The sequence below is a fragment of the Leopardus geoffroyi genome, chromosome B2, assembly GCF_018350155.1.
Source record: "Leopardus geoffroyi isolate Oge1 chromosome B2, O.geoffroyi_Oge1_pat1.0, whole genome shotgun sequence".
Taxonomy (NCBI): Eukaryota; Metazoa; Chordata; class Mammalia; order Carnivora; family Felidae; genus Leopardus; species Leopardus geoffroyi.
Window position 1 is genome coordinate 28,618,345 of NC_059332.1, and position 21,184 is coordinate 28,639,528.

The following is a 21,184-nucleotide window of genomic DNA, read 5'->3' on the forward strand; positions in this document are numbered from 1 at the left end:
AGGAATGCTTCCAGCAAGAGAAAATGTCATGGCTAAGACTTAGCAGAGAAAAGGGGGTTAGCCAGGTGACCAGGTAGCAACAGAAGTCTTCAGGAGAGAGAAGAGGTGCTCTTGGGCATTGCAATAGTCTGGCAGAACTGGAATGTGAAAACAGAAAGGGGGATGACAAGAAATAAAGGTGGAGGTTTCAGATGCATTTGTTAATTTTCTTCCAGGTAAAGATTGCTATGGAAACCTGACTCAGGAGGAGAGGGGGAAGAAAAGGCATAGGAAGTTATATTTGCTGGTACAATTCTCTTTAAAGCTACCATCAAGCCCAGGCTTATGAAAAAAAGGGGAAAAAATGAGAATTGTAATTTACCTAAAGTAGAGACACAACAGCTTTTCAAGAATAATAAAATGTTCATAATTGAACTCTATGGATTCCAAACTTTTGAACAGTCACTCAAGGACAGGGATAAAATGAACATTATAATAGATTATGACAGACAGGTGGTCTAAACAAAAATGGCAGATCTAAAGACTGCCATATGCCAACATATTGCCAACCTGGCAGGAACAGGGGCCACTGAAAGTGTTTTCTGATATCTATAACACCCTAGAATTCATAACTCTCTACTAATTCAGAAGAGATTTATCTACCTGAGTTAATTTAGGTATAGACTGTCCTAGAAAAAAAAAAGATATTATGACCCCTGGGGTGTCTTTCCAAAGATATGATGTAGAACTTGATGATGTTTTTCTGGCATTGATAAACACTGCCAGTGCACTCTATATAAAAGTATGTGTTTGTCAAGACAAAACTTGCTTTAAGAAAACTGAACTCAATATAGTCAAATTTGCACTATGTATAAAGAAAGGCTTATAAACATTGGTACCTAAGGAAGGTGTGAAATTACTTAAGAACAAGTTCAAGGGCTCAAAATCCCTTTGAAATTCTTTTTTAGACATAAAGAGTTGATATATTATTTGAAAAAAAATCCTGCTTATATATAGTGACTCAAGTTCATTCATATTTGTTGAGCAGATAGAGCCCCCAAAAGCAATATGATTGTTTATACTCCCATTAGCTCTATTTGATTACCACCTAGAAAATTCAAAATTATTCTGAACTAGTATTCTGGGGCTCCTAGATGCAGATTACAAACATTTCTGACAGTTCCACAAAATTTTTGGCTGCAAGGCTTTTAACACCACAAGCTGCAGCCCTGTCCTTCTAGTGTTCCCAGTAGACTTGTAAGCAGTTGATAGGTTCTTTTTCTACAGTTTTATGTTATATTTCACATTCCGGATGCTGGTTAACCTACATCCCCTCCCCTTTAACTACAACGACAAAATCAAAGAAGCAATGAATATAAAAGGAAACATTAACAATTTCCTTGGGTCTACTAGACCTTTTAAAATACACAAGGGAGAAGAGGGAAAGGATTGTTCAATACTCTCCTTAGATGTGTTTCCATGGGCTGGAGAAACTGCTGTATGCTGGGACAAGTTTTGCTGGTTTTTTTTAAACAAGCAGAGCACTTTGCGATCTGATTTTATGGACCCATACAACAACCAGGAAGGAAGCAGGCTGCTGCGGCAGCCTCTCTGAAAGAACACAACAGAAGGAGGAAGTATTTTAAAAGCTATCAAGATGAGTGTTTAATAACACACACACACAGCTCACAACAGATTACTTTTTAAAAAAGTCTTTATAATAAAATTCATGCATGATTATATACAATTGTCCATGAGATGATCTACCTAGTTCTCCAGACACCCTTGCCTGGGAGGCCTAGCAGCAAGATGGAACCAACATAGCTTTGGATTGAAGTCAAGGGGCTGCTTGGTCCTATCCACTTATACAGATGGGGTGCAGCAAAATGAACCCCACTACCCATTAGGTTTCTTCCATCTCAAAGAGTCTAAAACAAAATATGAGTTTATATTGGAGGAGGATTGGCCTGCTGACCTTTCTTTTATCTTTCACATCTCCTCTTTCTTCTCCTTCACTTCAACTACATTTCACATACAGGCTTTCCTGAAAGCAGTGAAAATAAATACCAAGAAAATTGACCTTCACTGCAATCATGTGACAAGCTTTTTGCCACCAGTTAACAAGAGATGGATGAGAACACTGACATGGAACAATCTCAAAAATGGGGCTATGAAAAAAGTAAATTGCAGAACAATACATATGGCACAATGGCCCTATTGCAATATTTAAATAGATGCCAGTCAATTATAAACTAAGGAGATACATAGAAAAATATGGACCTTAAGGAAGCTCACCACTTCCAGAAAAACATTCACCTGGAGAAAGGGGAGAAATGTGATCAAAGAGAAATAACAGGGGGGTTGAACTAAAAGAATTTTTGCTAAAAATAACTGATGGGAAGAAATATTGATGTTCATGGGTACAGCCAACACAGGAGCAAGGATTCTCTTGGGATGCATGTCCACCTGTTGCTCAGCCTCTTAAGCAAAAACCCATGCCAGACCCTGCACCAGAGTTGTCCAACTCTGGGGTTTACATACAGTGACATGCAAAGAAAACCTTGTTTAGACCCTAGCCCAGTGTGTGCCTTTTTCTAAACATGAACCTGGGCATATCGGTGCTTTAGTGATAACCATGTTGTTCTGCTGCTCATTCCATGCAGGATAAATTTTATCTCCCAGTAGAACAGTGTCTTCTTTGCTCAAAGGCAATAGTCTTGCTGGGTTTCTCTATAGGGTGACTGTCCTGTTTTGCCCAGGACTGAGGGGGTTCCAAGGTTTGGGTTTTAAATGGGATGGTCACCCTGGTTCTCTACAGTGTTCCAGAAGACATCAACTACTGCCCAGTTCTACTAAATCCAAAGAACAGGAAATAAGCCCTTAGAACATGCACCTATGAGACTTACACATTTTTAAACCTTGCCATCCAAAGCTTTTTAGCATAATAAATGCCTAAACTCTTCTATAGTATCTTCTACTGAAAACAAACTAAATTCCACTTTGCTAATCCCACTTCATCAAGTCAAGGAATGAGTCAAGGAATGAATAGTTACTCATTTTCAAAGTTCTGAGACAGCTGTCGGGATTCTTCACCCTGATTATTTCATGATTCATTCACTAATGCCCGCTCTGGATTCTTCCAAATTAAAAAAAAAAAAAAAAAAAGCCAATGTAGATGAGAGTAAAAATAAGAAAAGGTAAAGTGGCCCAAGCCAAGAGCATTTTCCAGAAAATTTAACTCCAGTGTTAAAGCAGCTTAATATTAAAAAAAGAAAGAATGAAAAAAAAAAAGACAGTAAAGAATACACAACAGCATTTGAAATCAAGCATCTGCTTGGAGAATTCAGAAGACAAAACAGCCCTGGGACTGACACCATAGAGCTTCTCTGATGTCCTGGGATGGGGTTAAACATTCTCCAGGGAAGAGGGCCACACACGTGGGGCCTGTGTCACAGCCATTCCTAATTTTGTTTCCAATTCGTCCTTAGGATAATATACCCTAAAACATTTTGCATCTATAAGATGTATAAATTACTGCAATTCATGAAGTATAATCTGCTGTCCACGTGTATTCATTCTTAGTGGCTGATGAAATTCCATAAACTATGCTACTGACTGCACGGTGGTGGAGTTCTATGACAATGCCTCTAAAAAGAGTGAGGTAAATCTGTATTGTTAGGTTAAAAGAGCACTGCATAAAAGTGGTTGCAAGATGATCCTATGAGGTTTTTTTGAGCTGATGCATATGTATAGAGAAATGGAGTGTACTGGAAGAATAAGTCAAACTCTTCTTGAGGATATTTCTAGGGAGAAGGATTTGGGCTGCAGTAAAGAAGGATGATGTGCTTCATTTTTGCCTGTCTATACTGTTTACATTTTCCATAGTTAATATGTATTATGTTATTATTAAAAACTCCTTTTAAAAAGTTAAAAATATAACATTCCAATGCTTCATTGCTTACTAAACTGGATAAAGGCTATATATAATCTATCTAATGAAAGGGATACAGTTTGTTGAGTGATTTAAAAAATATAGATTAGAATAAGAGTGGTATATATTTGAGAACTATCAAGTCTTTTGCTGGGCCTGAAAGTAATAGCAATTTTTTTGTAGTATGATAAAAATATCAGTTGCCAGCATCACAGTCTAAACATCTGTACTTTTCCAAAACAATCAACAAGGAAGTGATCAGGTTTACTTAAGCAAGTAAAGGCCCTGTTAAACCATATTGGCATGAGGAAGCATATAATATACAAAATAAGCAAAAACAGCCCACTGAGTCTGCAGTTATGCAATCAGTGAAATCCTGTCATCATCTTTCCTAACAGAGTTCACCAAATTGAAAAGCATCGGCTCCTCCTCTTTAGTGTTGTCATGGATAACTAACTGATAGCCAAACAAAACAAACAGGATAAGAGGGGAAATGTCACCGAGTTTCAAAAATATATCTTTAGTATTTGGATTGTTGATATTTTTTTCTTCTTTAAAGAAAAATAGTTTTACCAATAATTTCTATAGAATGACAGACAAAAAGACAAACAAAAAATATCTTAACCAGTCATTATGAGATTGTAGAACAGACAAAAATATACTAATCAAGTGTAGCACTAATGCTTTTTGGTTCCACAAAATACCAACTGGCTTCCAGGGGCATTCAGGAAGATAGAGAAAATGGAGGGACAGTGTGAGGCAGGGCAGGGAAGCCTGTCATAGGGTGAGACCCAGGCCAGGGCGGAGGTGATGAGCCACCCCAAAGCTGGAGGCCCCGTGGTCCAACCTCGGTCAAAGATTCTGTTCCTTTCTATTAGCAAGCATTTTCTACAAGAGCAACATCACCTATGTGCATTAATACATTTCTTTTGTAGGCAGAGCCACCTCAAATTTAGATATTACTTCCCTGAGAAATAGTACAGCACTTAAGTACTTTTATCCTTCTAATTAGTGGTAAATACTGAAGACAAGTTTTCTCAGTTTTAAAGCAAGAAATAATCCACATCAAATTAAAGATATCATTTAAGTAAATGTAAACACCTTCTTTGGTCAATTTTCACAGTAATTATCAAAGATGGCAGTCTACAGAAGACCCTGAAGACCATCCTTCCTTTTGGAATAAGCTCATCTGTCATTTACATGGAGCTGGTTTTTTACACTCATTCTCGCTGAGATTCTCCTGAAGTGTTGAACTGAAGCCCCAGTTTCCAAGTTTCTCAAAAGAAAAAGAGGGAGTTCAATCAGCTGTTCCTGTCAAAGTCAGATGTTTAAATGAAACAAAATCACTTGTCTTGGTTTTCATTCTTGAATGGAGGAGTGGCGAATAGATCTATGATAATCCTCTGGACTGCTAACATGTTCAGGTAAATCATAGCCCCTCAGGAAATGTCCACTGTTCTGCTGAGCAAAATAATATAGTTGTCTGGCTAGTAGAGGTTCGACCTTTAAAAAGAAATTTTAAAAGATATTTTTGAAATATTCTTTTTAACATCCTATAATTGGCTTATAATTAAATAACTCAATATCTGAAGGTATGGTAAAGTTAAATCCAAAGGTAAGTGCTACACACATCAAAACATTCTGAAGAAGTAACTTTTTGTTAGTCTTTACACATACTAACCTTTAAAAAGATTCTAACTCATTCTGGGTTTTAACTGAAGTTAAAGTCAGAGATGATACTTTTAAATCAATAGCCACTTAAAATTTATGTTTAAGCCTAAGCAAATCAAGTAAAATGGCCAAATTAAAAGGAAGTTTGAGATGATTAATGAAGTTTGAGATAATTCAGGATAATTTAGGCCAATGAGTTTTTCACAACCACAGTTTGACAGGGATGAAGGTGTAAATCCTGAACAATTTACAATTCCTGGATGATTTACATAATCTGTATATTTCTAAACCTAAAATAAAGGAAAACAAAAGGAGCAAAATCAAATAACAGCATTGCTATTATGGGGAAAGAGAGGTTAATTAACCCCAAATTCATCTTGTTTGGCTATTGTGTGGTTCACATTCACTAAAAAAAAACTCAGCTTTCAGCATTTCCTTAATTTACAGCGTCTAAGAAAACTGAATAGTTTGTCAATCAACTAAGCCATTAAATTGAGCCTTTCTGTCATTTGAGATATAGAAACTTAAGCATAATTCATATGAAATACCTAAAATAAACTAAATCCATAGTAAAAAGGAGTATGAACTCCTAGGTATACACATACCCATTTTTCTTTTCCATACCAGACAACTCCCAGAGACCCACTATTGCCTCAGAGGAGAGCTAGTGCATCCAAAAACCCCTTAAAATCAGACAGATGCAGGAGTTTTCCACCAACTTTTGAAATGTTATTTATCAATCCCAAGTATATTTAGTCAGGTGTTAATAAGATATCAATTATTGTATCAATTACCGGAGAGAATTCATGACAAAGCTCTAAAATATATAAAGACCATATTTTTGTTGGTTGGTTGGTTGGTTTTTGATTTTACAATCAAGAGGCGGGACTGTGTGTTTAAAATTAGTGTGCTATTTCAGTTTTCAACAAGAAACACTATCAGAACTAAAATATGACCTGAATGTTTTTATTATTTGTTATAATTTTTTTTTTATTGCCTGGACCCATTAATAACTCTCAAAGCTAGGTAGCAATATAAAGCTTTCAGATTCAAAAATCTTAGGTATTCAAAACTCTGTTTCCTGTGGCAAATTTATTCTAAATATGACCTATATAAACCTTTTTTCTTTTCTTTTTTATGAAAAAGATGTTTACTTGGTGCAGTTCAACCTGTTTTCAACTCTGCTAGAGAACATTGCAGTGGTCTGGTCTACTTAAACTCCTTGAAAGAGACTCCTTCAAATAATACATGGCCCTTGGTTTCCACTAGTTAAATAATTTCTAAAAATCCAGATATAAAGTAGGATTTGGAAAACTTTTGGAGAAACTGCAAAATACATAAGTCAGTAAATAGTTTACCATTTGGGAAAACTTCTCCATCAAGTGAAGATCAGCTAGACAGCATTTTAAAAGCAATATTAAACATGGAGAATTTTATCATTTTCTTTTTTTTTTTTTTTTTTTTTTTTCTTTCAACGTTTATTTATTTTTGGGACAGAGAGAGACAGAGCATGAACGGGGGAGGGGCAGAGAGAGAGGGAGACACAGAATCGGAAACAGGCTCCAGGCTCTGAGCCATCAGCCCAGAGCCCGACGCGGGGCTCGAACTCACGGACCGCGAGATCGTGACCTGGCTGAAGTCGTGACCTGGCTGAAGTCGGACGCTTAACCGACTGCGCCACCCAGGCGCCCCATAAACATGGAGAATTTTAAAGGGCAACTATAACCGCCAGTCCTTTTAGATCCTTATAAAATGAAAATAGGACAATGTCTTGATCAATACACAAGATGGAACAAATAAAGCCCATGTTTGCAGGTTTGTGATTAGTAGACCTCTAGGGCTGGGAAAAATAAATGGGTCTCTGGGCTGTGCTCCCTGCACCATTCACTGGGCCCTGCTTCCTCCCTCATAATTTTCCCAAGTCACTTAACATTTACTTTTCCTTTGAGACTTTCCTAACTGGGACCCTGCCCTTAATGGAAAACAGGGAAATTCAATCATTTGAATGTGACTAAATACTCACGTGAGCAGTGATGAGCTTCCTTTGCCTCTGAGGATCTGGAAACTCTTCCCCAAAGCACAGAGTTACCTGGAATCTTGGCAGGGGACGGCCATGGTGAGCAAATGCTTGTAGCTCTGGAGAAGCCCCACAATAAAAAAAAAAATTAACCTGATCAGAAACCATCACTGAACAGGACAGGTTAAAGGAGGAAGCAAAAGTTTACCATTGATCTGGAAAACTAAAATAAGAGTGAGTATTGTTTATTTCTCTAAGCGGGGTTCTTAACTTTTAGACCCCAGATACAGAATTTCATCTATATGTTCATATGTGTGCTTTTCCTGAGAGGGCTCCAGCTTTCACTTGATTCTTTAGGGGAAATATGCCCTGCAGATTAAGAACCTTGCTTTGCAGCATTGACCCAAGAGAGGGACCTTTCTGTGACTGAGGCATCACTGAAAATCTTCACATTATCTTGGAGACCAAGCACCAGTTATGGGCGTCTGTGTCCTACTTGGCACTAAGCCTAAACTGTGGGACTTTCAGCTGACTTCTTGCCTATCTTCTGGGACAGACATTGATTTGAAATGAGAAAGGTAGTGATGAAGCACTAGGGGTCCCCACTTTGTGGATATGTATATCCTGAAGGCACCATCCCTACCCTAAGGATTCAAAACAGAGACTGAGCACTGTGGAAACAACACGTGTACAATCCCTGACATTGACCCATGTCCCTTTGCCCACATTCAAGATGATTCTTATGCCTCTTGTGGCTCCTATTCTTTCCTTTCCGCTAGAGTTAAATGTCACCTCCACAAAAGAAAACACACTTACACGGTTGCTGCAACAACTTCTGCAGAACAGTGTGCGCATGCATCTTGATCAGATATGCACCCTTGGGCTTTGCCTTTTGGGGCTGTCCCTAGTAGTTTGCAAATCCCGAATGGGTAGATATCAAAGATCTCCACTGTTCTTTTCAACTGAAGAAAAGTTTCTAACTAACTCACTGGACTGTTTGACTTCCTGCTTTTTTTTTCTTCCAGAATTCAAATCAAACCTAACTGACTTAGTCAGAATGTGTAAAAGGCATTCACACTACTGAGGTCTGAGACTACACCTACACAAGCTAATCAGAGTGGCGAGTTGGCACAATTCTCCGAAAAAGTTGTGCCTCAAGTGCTTGATAACATGAGAACATTCTGTGGGAATCCTTCATTATGCAGAAGCTGGTCTACATAGCTGCAGTTTTTAAGTTCACAGGTTCTTCCTTGAACTTCAGTGAATACTTCAAGATAGGAGGTTGCAGTGAGCAAAAAGCACAGCCCTTAGTTACAGATGAAGAAAAAACAATTCTTGCTCGCAGATAAGTATTAAATTCTAAGCAAGTGAATTCACAGCTTGAGGATGTTCATAGCTGGTCGAATATGCCTTCCTTCTTCTTGCCTATAGAATGGGAGGATTCTACCTTCCTAAAACATACAAGATGAGAGAAACTCACAGAAGCAAATGTCATTCCCCTGGGACAACTTAACTAAAGCCCTAGCCCTGTGGCATCTTCTGAATTCAAAGAGACCAAGATTCACAGTCTTGGTGAGGAGATCTATGAGGAGATCCAACCCCATAAGGGCTCTTTCAGACTTCACTGCAGATATAAGAAGTACAGACAAGATGACCCTTTGTGGTTCTTGACTCTTCCTTGGGTGCCCACCATGATTACCACAGGGGACCCCAGGATGGACAAAACAGTCACAGTGTAGGCTTGGAGCCAGTTCTGCAGCTCATAGAGAGGAAGAGGTGTTCAGGCCCACATGCTTTTCTCACCTTGGTGCTGCCTCGGGGAACCAGAAACTCAGTTCTCCCTCTTCCTCTTGTCACACATCTTAGTCAAAGGTTAGTCATATAGAGACATATTTTTCTTGGGGCACTAAAGAGAATTTGATGAGCCTACACAAATTTGGGCAACTTAGACCCAAAAGGCTAAGCAAATGTCAACGGTGTCAAAGCACATAGATGCTTTATATTTTTATTTTAAATGAATTGAATCAAGAAGCACATTCAGGGAAAGTAAAGTCACATGAAAATCCAAAGACATAGGGTATTTCTGAAGGGGTACTTATAAAAGAATAACTTAAGGATAAGATACAGAAAAAGGTGGAAGGGAGCTAATGGAACACCTTTCTCCCTCCAAAGGAGGCATCATCCATATAGATAGCTGAATGAACACTCTGGATGAAACTTCAACAATAATTTCACAAAAGTGGTTTCACAAAAGCCAGCCTATGGCTAATTTAACTGTTATGAAATCAAACCTAGAAAAACAAAACTTACTGGTTTTAGAAAATATGTTTTGAAACATGCATATCATAGAGATAACTCAAATCCTTCTCATAATTTCCCTTTTGCAAAATCAGTTCCACATACTCTATCCTTGGTCCCACCTGCTGGAGGGCATCTGCATAGGGGTAACACATCTCAGAACCAAGAACATTAACAATACACTTCTAACCTTTATGACTTTCCTAGGAATCTTAAAAAAGCTGACACATCAGCAGACATGCTTGCTGAGATCATACTACCAATAAAGTGTGAACTTTATTAGTCAGTGACAATTGGTTGAAGACCAGAATTTTAAGATATCAGCCTGAACCACAATGCCCTTGAGCAATCTCCCTCCTCCTCACACCCCTCTGCTGATGGAGAGGAGCAGGTGGTAGAGGCAGAGGTGAGAGATGAACAAACAGGAAATCTATTTTCAGATCATGCTGGCTGGGCTCAGGGGTTAATAGAAGGAAGACCTCTGTCTGGTGTGGGAGTGACCTTCTGTTTGAACCACTGTGGCAGGCACACTGTCACCCCCTCTATTCTGTCTCTTAGGCTCACAGGTGTGGGATGCTCTATTCTAACAGATAATTTGGTGTATTACCTGCTAAAAATTGCTGTGTGTCAAAGAGCTTGCAGGTCTGGTCCCTCTCCAACTTGTTGGGCCGGTCACTGCACAGTGCCAGGGGCCCATCCCAGTAGATTCTGCTCTGGCATAGTCTTTTGGCATAAAGCCCATCAGGGGCCATCCACAGGACCACACCCCTTTCCAGGTGACTCAGAAGTTTCTCAATGTTTTTCCTCTGGCCATTGTCCTCTGGGTAGGGGAAAAGGACCTGGTCCAGGTTAGTGGCGTCATAGGTATGCCCATGGGAGATCCGACACCCTTCAGGGCTAGATGTGGTTAGCTCTTTCACCAGGATCTCTCGGTAGTACAAACAGATGTGGAGTCGACAGTCTGTAAAAATAGAGGTTTCAAAGTCAGTGCTAAGGGACCAAGGAACATTGGATACCCACCAGGATGCCAAACTACTCAACCAGAACATGTTTATTTGATACTCCATAAAAAGCAGAAAGTTCCATAGTGAAGGAAGTGTAGGAAATGTTACATGCCCTCATCTCCCTCCTGGAGTCACAGATAGTGACCAATATTAAAGAAATCCTGCAAAAATCTACTTAATGTTATTGAACTCAGAATTTTCCAAATTTATGTGACCATAGATATTTTTGTGGAGAGGGAGCACCCCTTACATTAGTTTTCTGCACCATATGTTTGACTTGTATTAGAGAGCATCACTCTTACGAACTTTCTATATCATTGTTTTCATGATGATGATAGTGGTCATGACAATTATGTCTAAAATACGAAGTCATGTGCCACTGAACAAAAATTCCTCTTTAAGCATGGTGATAAGTTTTGATTTTGGAGGAAATAAACCCTAAGTTAAATTTCTACTAGCAAAAAGAATATAATGATGTTTCAAAAAATAAACAAATATTTTACATCTGAAACTGTTCTAAAATATCAATATGATGTCACTTACATAAAAATACATATATACACACATATACATATATGTATGTTGAAGTTTCAGGAAGTATAATGGGAATGACTTTTTTTTCCATTTTTGCTTTCCCGATTGTCAAGTTAGTTTTTATGCTATATGTGTACGACTTGTATAATAAAATTAATTCATGTGGAAAGAAAAGAATCAATAAGAAAAATGTTCAAAGGCTAAAGTCCCACTAGGCTTTCAAAATATCCCTTGAAAATAACTGCTTTCTAAAACATTAAACAAGATGAGTTCACTTACGAAATTTTTCTGATTTCAGAACCTTCTTCTGAAGGTTTCACAAACTGGAAGGACCAAGCTAGGTTTGCAAAGGGCCCCTTAACTGAAATGCAAAAGGGCTTTATGGAAAGGCAACAGTTACCCACCCATAACTGTATGGGATTTCAAATGAATGGGAATTGCAGTTGTCCAACAAATGTGCTCAAGGTTGATAATTAATCTGTATAACGCATACCGAAAAAAGAAAAAAAATCCACAAAACCCTCTTATTCCTCAATGGAAGGTTTTGAGACTTAAACAACCCACATCACTGTCTCAATTCTCCACTTCAATTTCTGCTGCTGTAAACACACTAGCTGAGAGTGAGCTCAGACAGCGTACCTTGATGACAGTGAGTGTTGGCCATTTGAGTTGACTTTCAGGGCAGGTTTCATTTCATTTAATGTCATCAGAAATCACAAGGTCCCAGTGATATAAATAGCTGTTTATTTCCTACTTTTCAGGCACCCACACAAGTCTTAGGTGCTGAAGAGAAGGGTTAGAAAGTTTCTAAAAACAGACACAACCCTTTCTTTACAGTAACATCTCCCCTCCATCATTTAGGAGCATCTAAGAAGAAAGGCAGTAAGCCTCATTCAGAACTTCAGAACTGAAAAGAAATAAATGGTTAACCTGAAAGTGCGAAAGGTGCCCACAACTCCCTGAAACCTTGAGAATTTATATTTTCTATATCTGATTTTTAAAAAGCCTCAGGGGCAGGTGAGAATTCTGAAGCTTAAGTTACTTATTTTTAATATAATTACAAGTCCCATTTTAAAACAATCCAAATGTTATCTAAAAAATAAATATACACATACCACATATGTTTAGTAAGCTTTGAGGTGACTTCCTTAAAATAAGCAACATCTCTGAACTGCAGGGAAATAAAACTTTAAAAATCATATCTAATCTAAATTTTTTGTAGGATATGTCAAATTTCAGAGGAAGATCTCAATGCCAAAGAGGATGACCTATTTGCAGCTAAACCTGGAAGGATGATCAGCTTTTCAAAATGAGAAGTCCTTGTGTATTTTTCTAAGAAATTATACTACATTGTGAGAATGTTGGCTGAAGAAGGGCCCTTAGTATGTAAAGCTGAGGTGTTTGCATATTTCTGGAAATTCAGATAGATGTCAAATGGAGACCTTAAAATGACTCAGTTCAAGCCAGCATTTAGAATTGGCATCAGAATAGCAAGCTGGCTTCTTAGTGCGAAGTTTTCTAATGATGTTCCTTATTCACACAAGTTGGGAGTCAGATGTGTATACACCCACTTGAGGCCCCAGATGGAAGAAAGCCAGTGTCCATGGGCTGTACTCAGGGACACTCACCCCAATCAAATCTACCCCAAAGTGAAGGTGGAGTCACAGCAGAAGCCAGCCTCCTGGGGGTGCCTCTAGAACAGAACGCTGCACTCACCTGAGAGCGCCAAGGCTTCAGCAGACCTTATGCTTGGCTCTATGGGGATTCCGGGGGCCTGGGACTCAGGCGGGGCACAAGCATAAAAGGTTCCTGTCACCTGGCAACCTGCATTTGTAAATAAGAATCAGATGATGTCTAAACAGAATCTGTCCGACGCATTGGAAGGTCTCCTCTCCCTGGGATATGGCCACTCAGCCCCTGAGGGGTGCACCAACCCTGGGAGGGATGGGCCAAGGGCCCTCTAGAACTGACCACTGGCATTCTCCAGGAACTAAGACAAGATGAGGTCCAATCAGAAAAAACAAGACTGAAAGGGGAAGGAGCCTTTCACAGCTTTGGAAGGAAACTTGGAACAATCCCTCTGTTATTTTTTCTTTCTTTTTTTTTTTAAGTTAGTTAACACCTTCATCACCTCACATAATTGCCATTGTGTGTGTGTGTGCGTGTGTGTGTGTGTGTGTGTGTGTGTGTGTTGTATACTGGGAACATTCCAGATCTACTCTTTTAGGTGCTTTCAGTAGAATAGAGTATTGTTAACTATAGCCATGTTGTACTTTAGATCTCCAGGACTTATTTATCTTATAATTGGAAGTCAGTACCCTTTGACCAACATCCCTCCATAATTACCCTGATAAACAGGGTAACCTAGGCTCAGAAAGATTTATTCCTGTTCACGTAGCAAGTTCACAGTAGAGTTGTGAGCTCAGGTCTACTTGAGCTCTGATGCCAAAGAGCCCAATTACAAACTTACAAGTTTGTTTAGTTCACACTTATTTAGCTTTCTATTTCTGGGTTCAGGAGAAAATTGAACCATGTCTCTTGGCAGCCTGGTAGCTTTGGGTCACACTAAACATTAATAGAGAAATAATATGTAATAGAACCTAATTTTGTTGGCACTTCACTTAATGTCACCTATGCTTCAAAATATATCTACCTATTCCATATTTTTGTATAGTTTGAGGCATTGCCTTGTTAATAAAGTTCTTAGTTCAATAGAGCCTGATGCACTAGCCATAGGTCTGAATTTCAGAAATGAGTTAGCTAACTCCTCCACTGTGATATGGAAAACAACCTTTGCTGCAAATCACTCTTGAAAAGCTAATAAAATCAAATTCTGAGCTTTTTTGTAAACATGCCACTCAATGCAAATTTTAAGTGATGGTAAACCTAAACATGATTAGAAAAACAGATTAAATTGTGAAGGACCAAATATTCCTAGAACATACAGAAGGACTTGAGTGTTTACCTGTCTCAGGATTTCTATTTAAATAACTAACTCAAAAGTCCTAAAAGCTTGTGTTTTGCTGTATTCAATATACTGTGTGAAGTTTTCTCTGCTCTTAGTGATTAGTACTTCCACTGAGAGATTTCATTTTGATGTCTGGGGAGCTCCTATGGGCATGGGACCACATCTAATCCAGAGTGAGCAAAGCTCTTTGGGCCCTAATACCAGCACTAATCACCTCCTGGAGACTATTTTATGTTTGTAGTATTTATTCATTACATTCTTACTATCACCTTTAATCCCAAGAACAACTATAATGGGTGCACTATTGTTTTGTTTTGTTTTTTTTTTAAGTAAACTCTACCCCCAGTGTGGGGCTTGAACTCATGACCCCAAGATCAAGAGTCTCCTGCTCTACCAATTGAGCCAGCCGAGTGCTCCATGGGCACACTATTGGTTAAGAGAACTATGGGGCACCTGGGTGGCGCAGTCGGTTAAGCGTCCGACTTCAGCCAGGTCACGATCTCGCGGTCCGTGAGTTCGAGCCCCGCGTCGGGCTCTGGGCTGATGGCTCAGAGCCTGGAGCCTGTTTCCGATTCTGTGTCTCCCTCTCTCTGCCCCTCCCCCGTTCATGCTCGGTCTCTCTCTGTCCCCAAAATAAATAAACGTTGAAAAAAAAATTTTTTTAAAAAGAGAAATATACCAGCTCAATAATCTCCTGGTGTCCCTATAGAGGGAGTGCTTGGGCACAGCTATAGTATGGAAGAAACAGACCAGTGAGATTATGTGGCCCTGTCAACATTAAGGGACAATCCAGGAGGGAAGACTAACAAAATCTATTATTTTTTACCAAGACTATTTCAGGGAGGATGAAAAATGTTACCCTAACCAACAGATAATTTAAAAACTACAGCCAACCAGTTTGATATCTGACATCTTCTGTCTTAAATGAAAGACTGGCCTTTGGGGTTAGGAGATCTGAAATTAAACCCCAGCCCCTCACTTTCACTGGATAACTTTGGGCATTACTTATATTCTGTGTATCTGTCTCAAAAATGTGGGGCAGTTAACTGCCTGGGATGGATCTCTGTGATGTTTAAATAAGATCTCACGTAAGGCAGTTCCCAGCACAGATCCTGGTGCAAGCAGGCCTTGGATTCCTTCCCCTGAGGGCCTTACCATCCTGCAGGAGAGAGAAAACCCTCTCTCCACTGCACGTGAGGTCTTTCCTAGCAGCTCTGAGAAGGGGAAAGAACTGGGGTACTGCTCAGAAGGACAGATCAGGAGAGAACAGGGCTCTTTGGCCCAGATTGTTCCGCTGAGTCAGCCACAGGCATAGGAACCAGTCCAGCACACTCCTTACCATTTTCGCAAGCTGGGCCTTGCCAGTGGTGGCTGCGGGGTCCAAACGTTACAGGACATTGATATGGGATTTCTGGGTGAGGCTGATCAGGGACGTACTCCCTCCAGCTTCGGTCATGGGGTGGCATCATGTAGTTATGAACCTGCTAAAGGAACGTGAGGGAGAAGCTGAGATGAAAAGCAACCAGCTCAGCAAAGATCAGTTGGTTGGTTCTGGGAAAGAGCGGCAGATTCTTTTATATTCAAACTTCTCACAGAATCTCTTATTTGGCTGACAGCCAAATAATTTTATCATCTCAAAAGACTTTGGAGTGAATAGCTCATCACACTAGGTGGAAAGTAGCCACAAAGAATTAAAAAGTACAATGAAGACAGTGTTATAAAGTAATAACTTATGTAAAGCTTCATCATATGGTTAAACCTGGCACCAAAAGTACTGCAGGGAAATTTCCCTTCTTTTACCCACCAGAGTGAATAAAACAGAGCTGCAATTCACATCAGAAAAGTCTGAAGAGATCAGCTGCCCTGTGGTTTCACATGATAAAGTATTGCTTCCAAAAGTTTCATCTTCCACAACAGATCTGTTTCCCAGATTTCAGAATCAGTAGAAGTCTCTACCAACAGGCAGATACACCCACCTCTCCTCTCCTTCAGACCAACACTAATAGTAACACCAGGTGGAAAGTGAGATATTCATCCAGTGATTGGGAATTTGGTTTGGCTAATTGACTAATAGCAAAAACAAAGTGCTGCTGTTTTTGTTTGTGTATTTTTCCTGCTATGTGGGATTAGCTTGCTCACATGGCCTCACCCAGACCCAGCCTCCCCTTCTAGAATCCCTGCATTCTCCACCATACCTGAGCTGGGAGTGAGGTATAAGGAGCTGTCATGGTGTAGGGGTGGCTCACGGTCATCTGTGGGTCCTCCAGGGTGAGCTGCTTTGCTCCTATGTATTTGAGCAAAAGACAAATGGCAAAGTGTGAAAAAAAGAACTATCATAACTAAAAGTGAAATCTTAGAAAAATACCTAAGAGTTTAATTCCTAGAATGCATAACAGTGTTGACAAATAAGGCATTTTTTTTTCCAGCAATTACCATGGGCAATTACTTGTTCTGTCCATTAAACTGGTTTCTACAAGGTCTGACTTATGTAGGAAGGGTAGAGAAGGAGATGAAATGCTGTGTGTGAATGCACCTTGTCACATAAAGAGCCCCACCAGCAAGATGTTCCATAAGTGAAGTAATTTGTATGGCTAGTTTAAAATGCATATTTTTGGGTTCTACTCTGACACACTGGTCAGAAACTTGGGAAGAGAAGTTATGAATTTCAATAAGCATCCCAGCTGACCACAGTACACTCTAAAAGTTGACATTTTTTACTTAAAATAGTAACAATATACAGATATATGTATGCTTCCTTTCTACAAAATGGTTAACCATGAAACACTGATAAGTAAAGATAAAGCTTCAAACAAGTTTTCCGTTTTTTGTTTGAAAAATTTGGCCTATATCTTACATCGATAGAACTAACTGAAAAATATGCACACACAGATGAACACACATGCATAGATATACACCCACAGGTATAGAGTTGGAATCTGAGAAATATCCTAACCAATACCACAAGAATTTCAATTTATGGCCCTGAGGACTTGGCAAAGAGCCTGCCGGGGTTGGACATGAGGCAGGAGGCAGGCAGGCTATTTGAAATATAATAGACAAATCAATCCTCAGAATGAAATTAAGGCATTACAAGTGTGTGGTTGTCTATATTCTGTGACCCCAATCCAGGAAGTCCCACCTTTTTTTGCACCCTCAGGAACAATCCTGTATACTTTGTAGGGGTCTGAGATGTCCAGCTGGCTTCTCTCAACCAGTTCCTCAAAGTCATTGCTCTTGTTCAAAGCACATCGTAAGCGTGTCTTCCAGGTAGGAGGGTCTGGCTTATCTATGCCTTCTCGGAACTTTCCTTTAAATAGTGCCCAAGCCTTGTAGGAAAGAAGAGATTAAAAAGTTAAAATACAAGTCTTAAAAAAAGAAAAAGAACCTGAGAATTGTATTTCTAAAAGAAAGAATGATGCTTAGGTGCCTTAGATTTACACTTTTGCTCAAAACATGGGACAAAAAGACACCAGGTGTACTCTAGGCATAATACTTTTCACCTTGGACTCTATCATTGCTGACTTCAAGACAAGTGGTTTGAACATTCTCTAGGTATTTATAAAAGGTAGGTGAGATGTGGAGGATCCCTGGAAAGGGGCCCTTATCAGCCCATCCCCTCAGTATCTGAAGTGAGTTACACTGGAACTAGGGGCAGAGTTGTGGGGTGAGCTTCTACCCATAGAGTATGTCTGAACGGTCAATCTGAGGTATTCTGAGAGCAAATTCCTGAGGAAGTCCCCTTTGCCTGCTCTGCCTGCAGGTGGTGGGGCTGGGCCCTAATGCACACTTCACTGGGTAAACTGCTCTAGGGGAAAACAATCATCACCACACACACACACACATACACACACACACACACAGAGAGAGAGAGAGAGAGAGAGAGAGAGAGAGAGAGAGAGAACTAGAGAAATATGTCTATGTCCATGTCTATGGAGAGAGGCTTGAAAAGAGGGAGTCAGAGACAGAGAGCAAGAAACACAAAGAAGGACCAAAGAGAGTTAAAAGATAGAGACAGTACCAGAGACATTGAACTAAAGAAAAAAAAAAAAATCCAGAAAGGTCTCCATAGAAAAACAGTGAAACAGAGAAAGACAGACAGACATACTGAGAGGGACACGAAAAGAGAGGTGGACTCAAGCACATCTAAGGGTGTTCACAGAAAAGAAACAAGACAAAGAGAGACACATGCTGACCAAAGAAGGCAAGGAGGTATCCAGAGGTACAGAAAGAGAAAATCACAGAAATGCAACCAAGAACACTCAAGTCAGAGTCCTTGGACTGCTGCTCTCCCCGGACTGAGCCTCCAGACATTTATTTCCCTGCTGCTGGAGCCATCTGACTCTCTGTCTACTGCTCATGCCACACGCTCAGGATTGGGACCTAGTCCCCCATTTCTAAAAACACTACAAAGGTTGAAATCTCCTCTCAAGCCTTCTGCCAATTGACTGCCACCTGATGCTCCCGGACCGCCCGCCCCGCGGGTCTCATTCCATCCCGTCCTTCCTACGAGGTTCCCTTTCCTCTGAGAACCGTCAGGCGCCTACAGGGTTCGCCATGGAGTCTGGGTTAGGGACCCACCAGGTTCCTGGGGCCTTCCCTCCACCCCCACCTGGGGCTTCCCTCGTGCTAGTAACCTTGAAGAGCGCGGCGTCCTCCTCGCGGTTGTAGTCTTGCTTGCCCGCGTGCTTCCAGGGGATGCGGAAGATGCTTTTCTCCTCGTTCTCCCACACCAGCCCTGGGTACTTGCCGCTGTCGATCTGGTCAATCAGCCACTGGCGGAGTTTCCCGTTGCCGCAGCTCACCGAGCTCATGCCGAACTCTCCGCCTCGGCCGCTGCCCTCCAGGTTCATGCCCAGCGCGCCTAATGTCGCCCTCACGCGCCTAGGATCCGCCTCCTGCTCTAGCTCTGCGCTACAGAGAAGAGGGCCGGCCTTTAGCCACCGTGGAACAGCGCTCTGAGCACCCTTCTCAAACCCCTCTGGCATTGACCACGAGGCACTGCAGTCTCTGAGGCAGCTAAGCGCGCTCTATAAAAGTCGGTGTTGCCAGAGGCCCCTGAGAGAAGGCACCCTGTCTCATCCCTTGGCGCGTCCGGTATTGCCGCCCCTCCAGCGTGCCCCTGGCGTAGTTCATCCTCCTTCCCCACCTTCTGGACTCTCCATTCTTGTTACACATCCCATAAGCCAAACGCTGCCCAGGCAACACAACTCTAGCCTTTGTGCACTTTGCAAAATCCAGCCGCCACCAATCTTTGGCACCGTTTTGCTCGCTCACTATTAGTTCCTGCTCTTCTTTACCCATTCCCAAACCGTTGCCAGTCCATTCCTCCCTTCGTTTTCAGTTACCACTCTCTACCACTCTCCCATTCACATTCCCTTGGTGGCCCCCGAGCGCCACGGATCTCGCACGTGGGAACGTCTGCAGTTTGGACGTTCTAGGTGCTCAGTACCAGTTAACTCTTGCCTGGGCCTTCTCCTCCAGTACCTGCGCTCTGCCTCAAGAGTATCCCTGAGCCCTCTGCAGCTAGCAAGGATTAGTGGGCCCTGGGAGCAACACGCGGCTGAGACCCGGGTCACGACTAGGCGAGCTGCGCACCCAAGTAGATGGAGATTCTGGCGCTCAGAGCATCAGCAGGACCCCGGAGGCCAGCAAGCGAGAGCGGAGGCGGGGAGGGTGCCGGGGGGGTTCTCAGAGGGCATGGGGTTGTGGCAGCAGAGCGTAGGGCCCTAAGTGGCCCAAATTTGGAGCTCCTCCTCCACCGCCACCAGCCGGGGAAAAATGCGCGGGAGGCCACAGTGAGTTTGGGCCCTTCAGGGCCACAGGATAAAGAGTCTGAGACTGAAGTCTTGGGAGTAAGGGGATGTCCCCTCTCAGGGAAAGCCTGTAGTCCTACGTGAGTCCTTTCGATAGTCCCGCCTCGGGCACTCCTGGGGCCCTGCCAGTCTCTTTATCCCATCCCATCCAGCGCGTGGCCTCTCCCGGGCTTGGGAGGAGCCGGCCCACAGAGTGGTGAGGGCAATGCTTGGGCATTGCACCGTCTGGCCCTCCACGGAGCTCCCACAGAGGCCCCGGGGCCCAGAGCAGAAGAGGTGAGAATCGGAGCTCCCACAAGGGGTATGCTCCCTCCCTCCTCCTAAGCTGGGTTTCCCTGCATTGCCCTCGATATGAACCCCGGGACCTCTAGTCTCGCGTTCCCGGTTCTCTGTAGTGCCAGCCTCACATCCGTGCTCCTGCCCGACCCCAAGCCTTACCTCGCCCCAAACTCGTAGCTGAGGGCAGCAGTGGGTCCCAAGTTCAACTGTTGAAACTAAGTATCGGAGATGGGAAAGAGGAACTTTATAAAGCTTAAAAGCCCCGCTGGGGAGGAGCCTGGGGCGGGGCTGGGCGGGTACCAATGCGCCTGCCGCGTTGGGACGAGGGGGGCGCTGTGAGTGAAGACTGGGGCCCTGCGGGAGAGTCCCAGGGCCAAGGATAGAAGGAGTGTGCGTGTTGGAGGGTCTGCTGCCGCCGCCGCCGCCAGGCTGGAGGCTTTCGCGCTGGCTGCGACCCTCGTCGCGCTGTGAGCGGAGAGCGCAACTCGAGTCGGGCGTTCGCAGCCTGGGGGACTCTCACTTGGGGCGGTTTCCCGCAAAGGGCAAGGCACTAAAATGGGGACCCCGCCTCAGCGCCAGGTCCTGCGGGAGGCCGATTAATGATAACTAATAACAGCTAAACGAGGGCGATGTGGTTAGGGAGGGAAGTTGCGGGGGACGTGTAGGAGCGGGAATCTGGTGTGACGGGGA

General features: G+C 42.1%; 1 protein-coding gene across 4 annotated transcripts; it reads right to left on the reverse strand.

Annotated features, from left to right (window-relative positions):
* Positions 1–1,685: 1,685 nt before the first annotated feature.
* Positions 1,686–20,753, reverse strand: IRF4 (interferon regulatory factor 4). 4 transcript variants are annotated; one of them, XM_045497620.1, is made up of 9 exons: positions 20,654–20,753; positions 19,037–19,313; positions 17,542–17,728; positions 16,598–16,686; positions 15,742–15,883; positions 13,151–13,258; positions 10,504–10,857; positions 7,605–7,717; positions 1,686–5,413 (listed from the first exon to the last, which is right to left on the reverse strand). In XM_045497620.1, exons 2-9 carry the CDS (start codon positions 19,250–19,252, stop codon positions 5,270–5,272), a joined length of 1,353 nt encoding a protein of 450 aa, XP_045353576.1. In that variant the 5' UTR covers positions 19,253–19,313; positions 20,654–20,753; the 3' UTR covers positions 1,686–5,269. The 4 variants fall into 4 exon arrangements, with proteins under 4 accessions (XP_045353576.1, XP_045353574.1, XP_045353575.1 ...); XM_045497618.1 differs by having other exon boundaries at positions 15,742–15,886; XM_045497619.1 differs by having other exon boundaries at positions 15,742–15,886; positions 19,037–19,308; positions 20,654–20,676.
* Between the last annotated feature and the right edge of the window lie 431 nt (positions 20,754–21,184).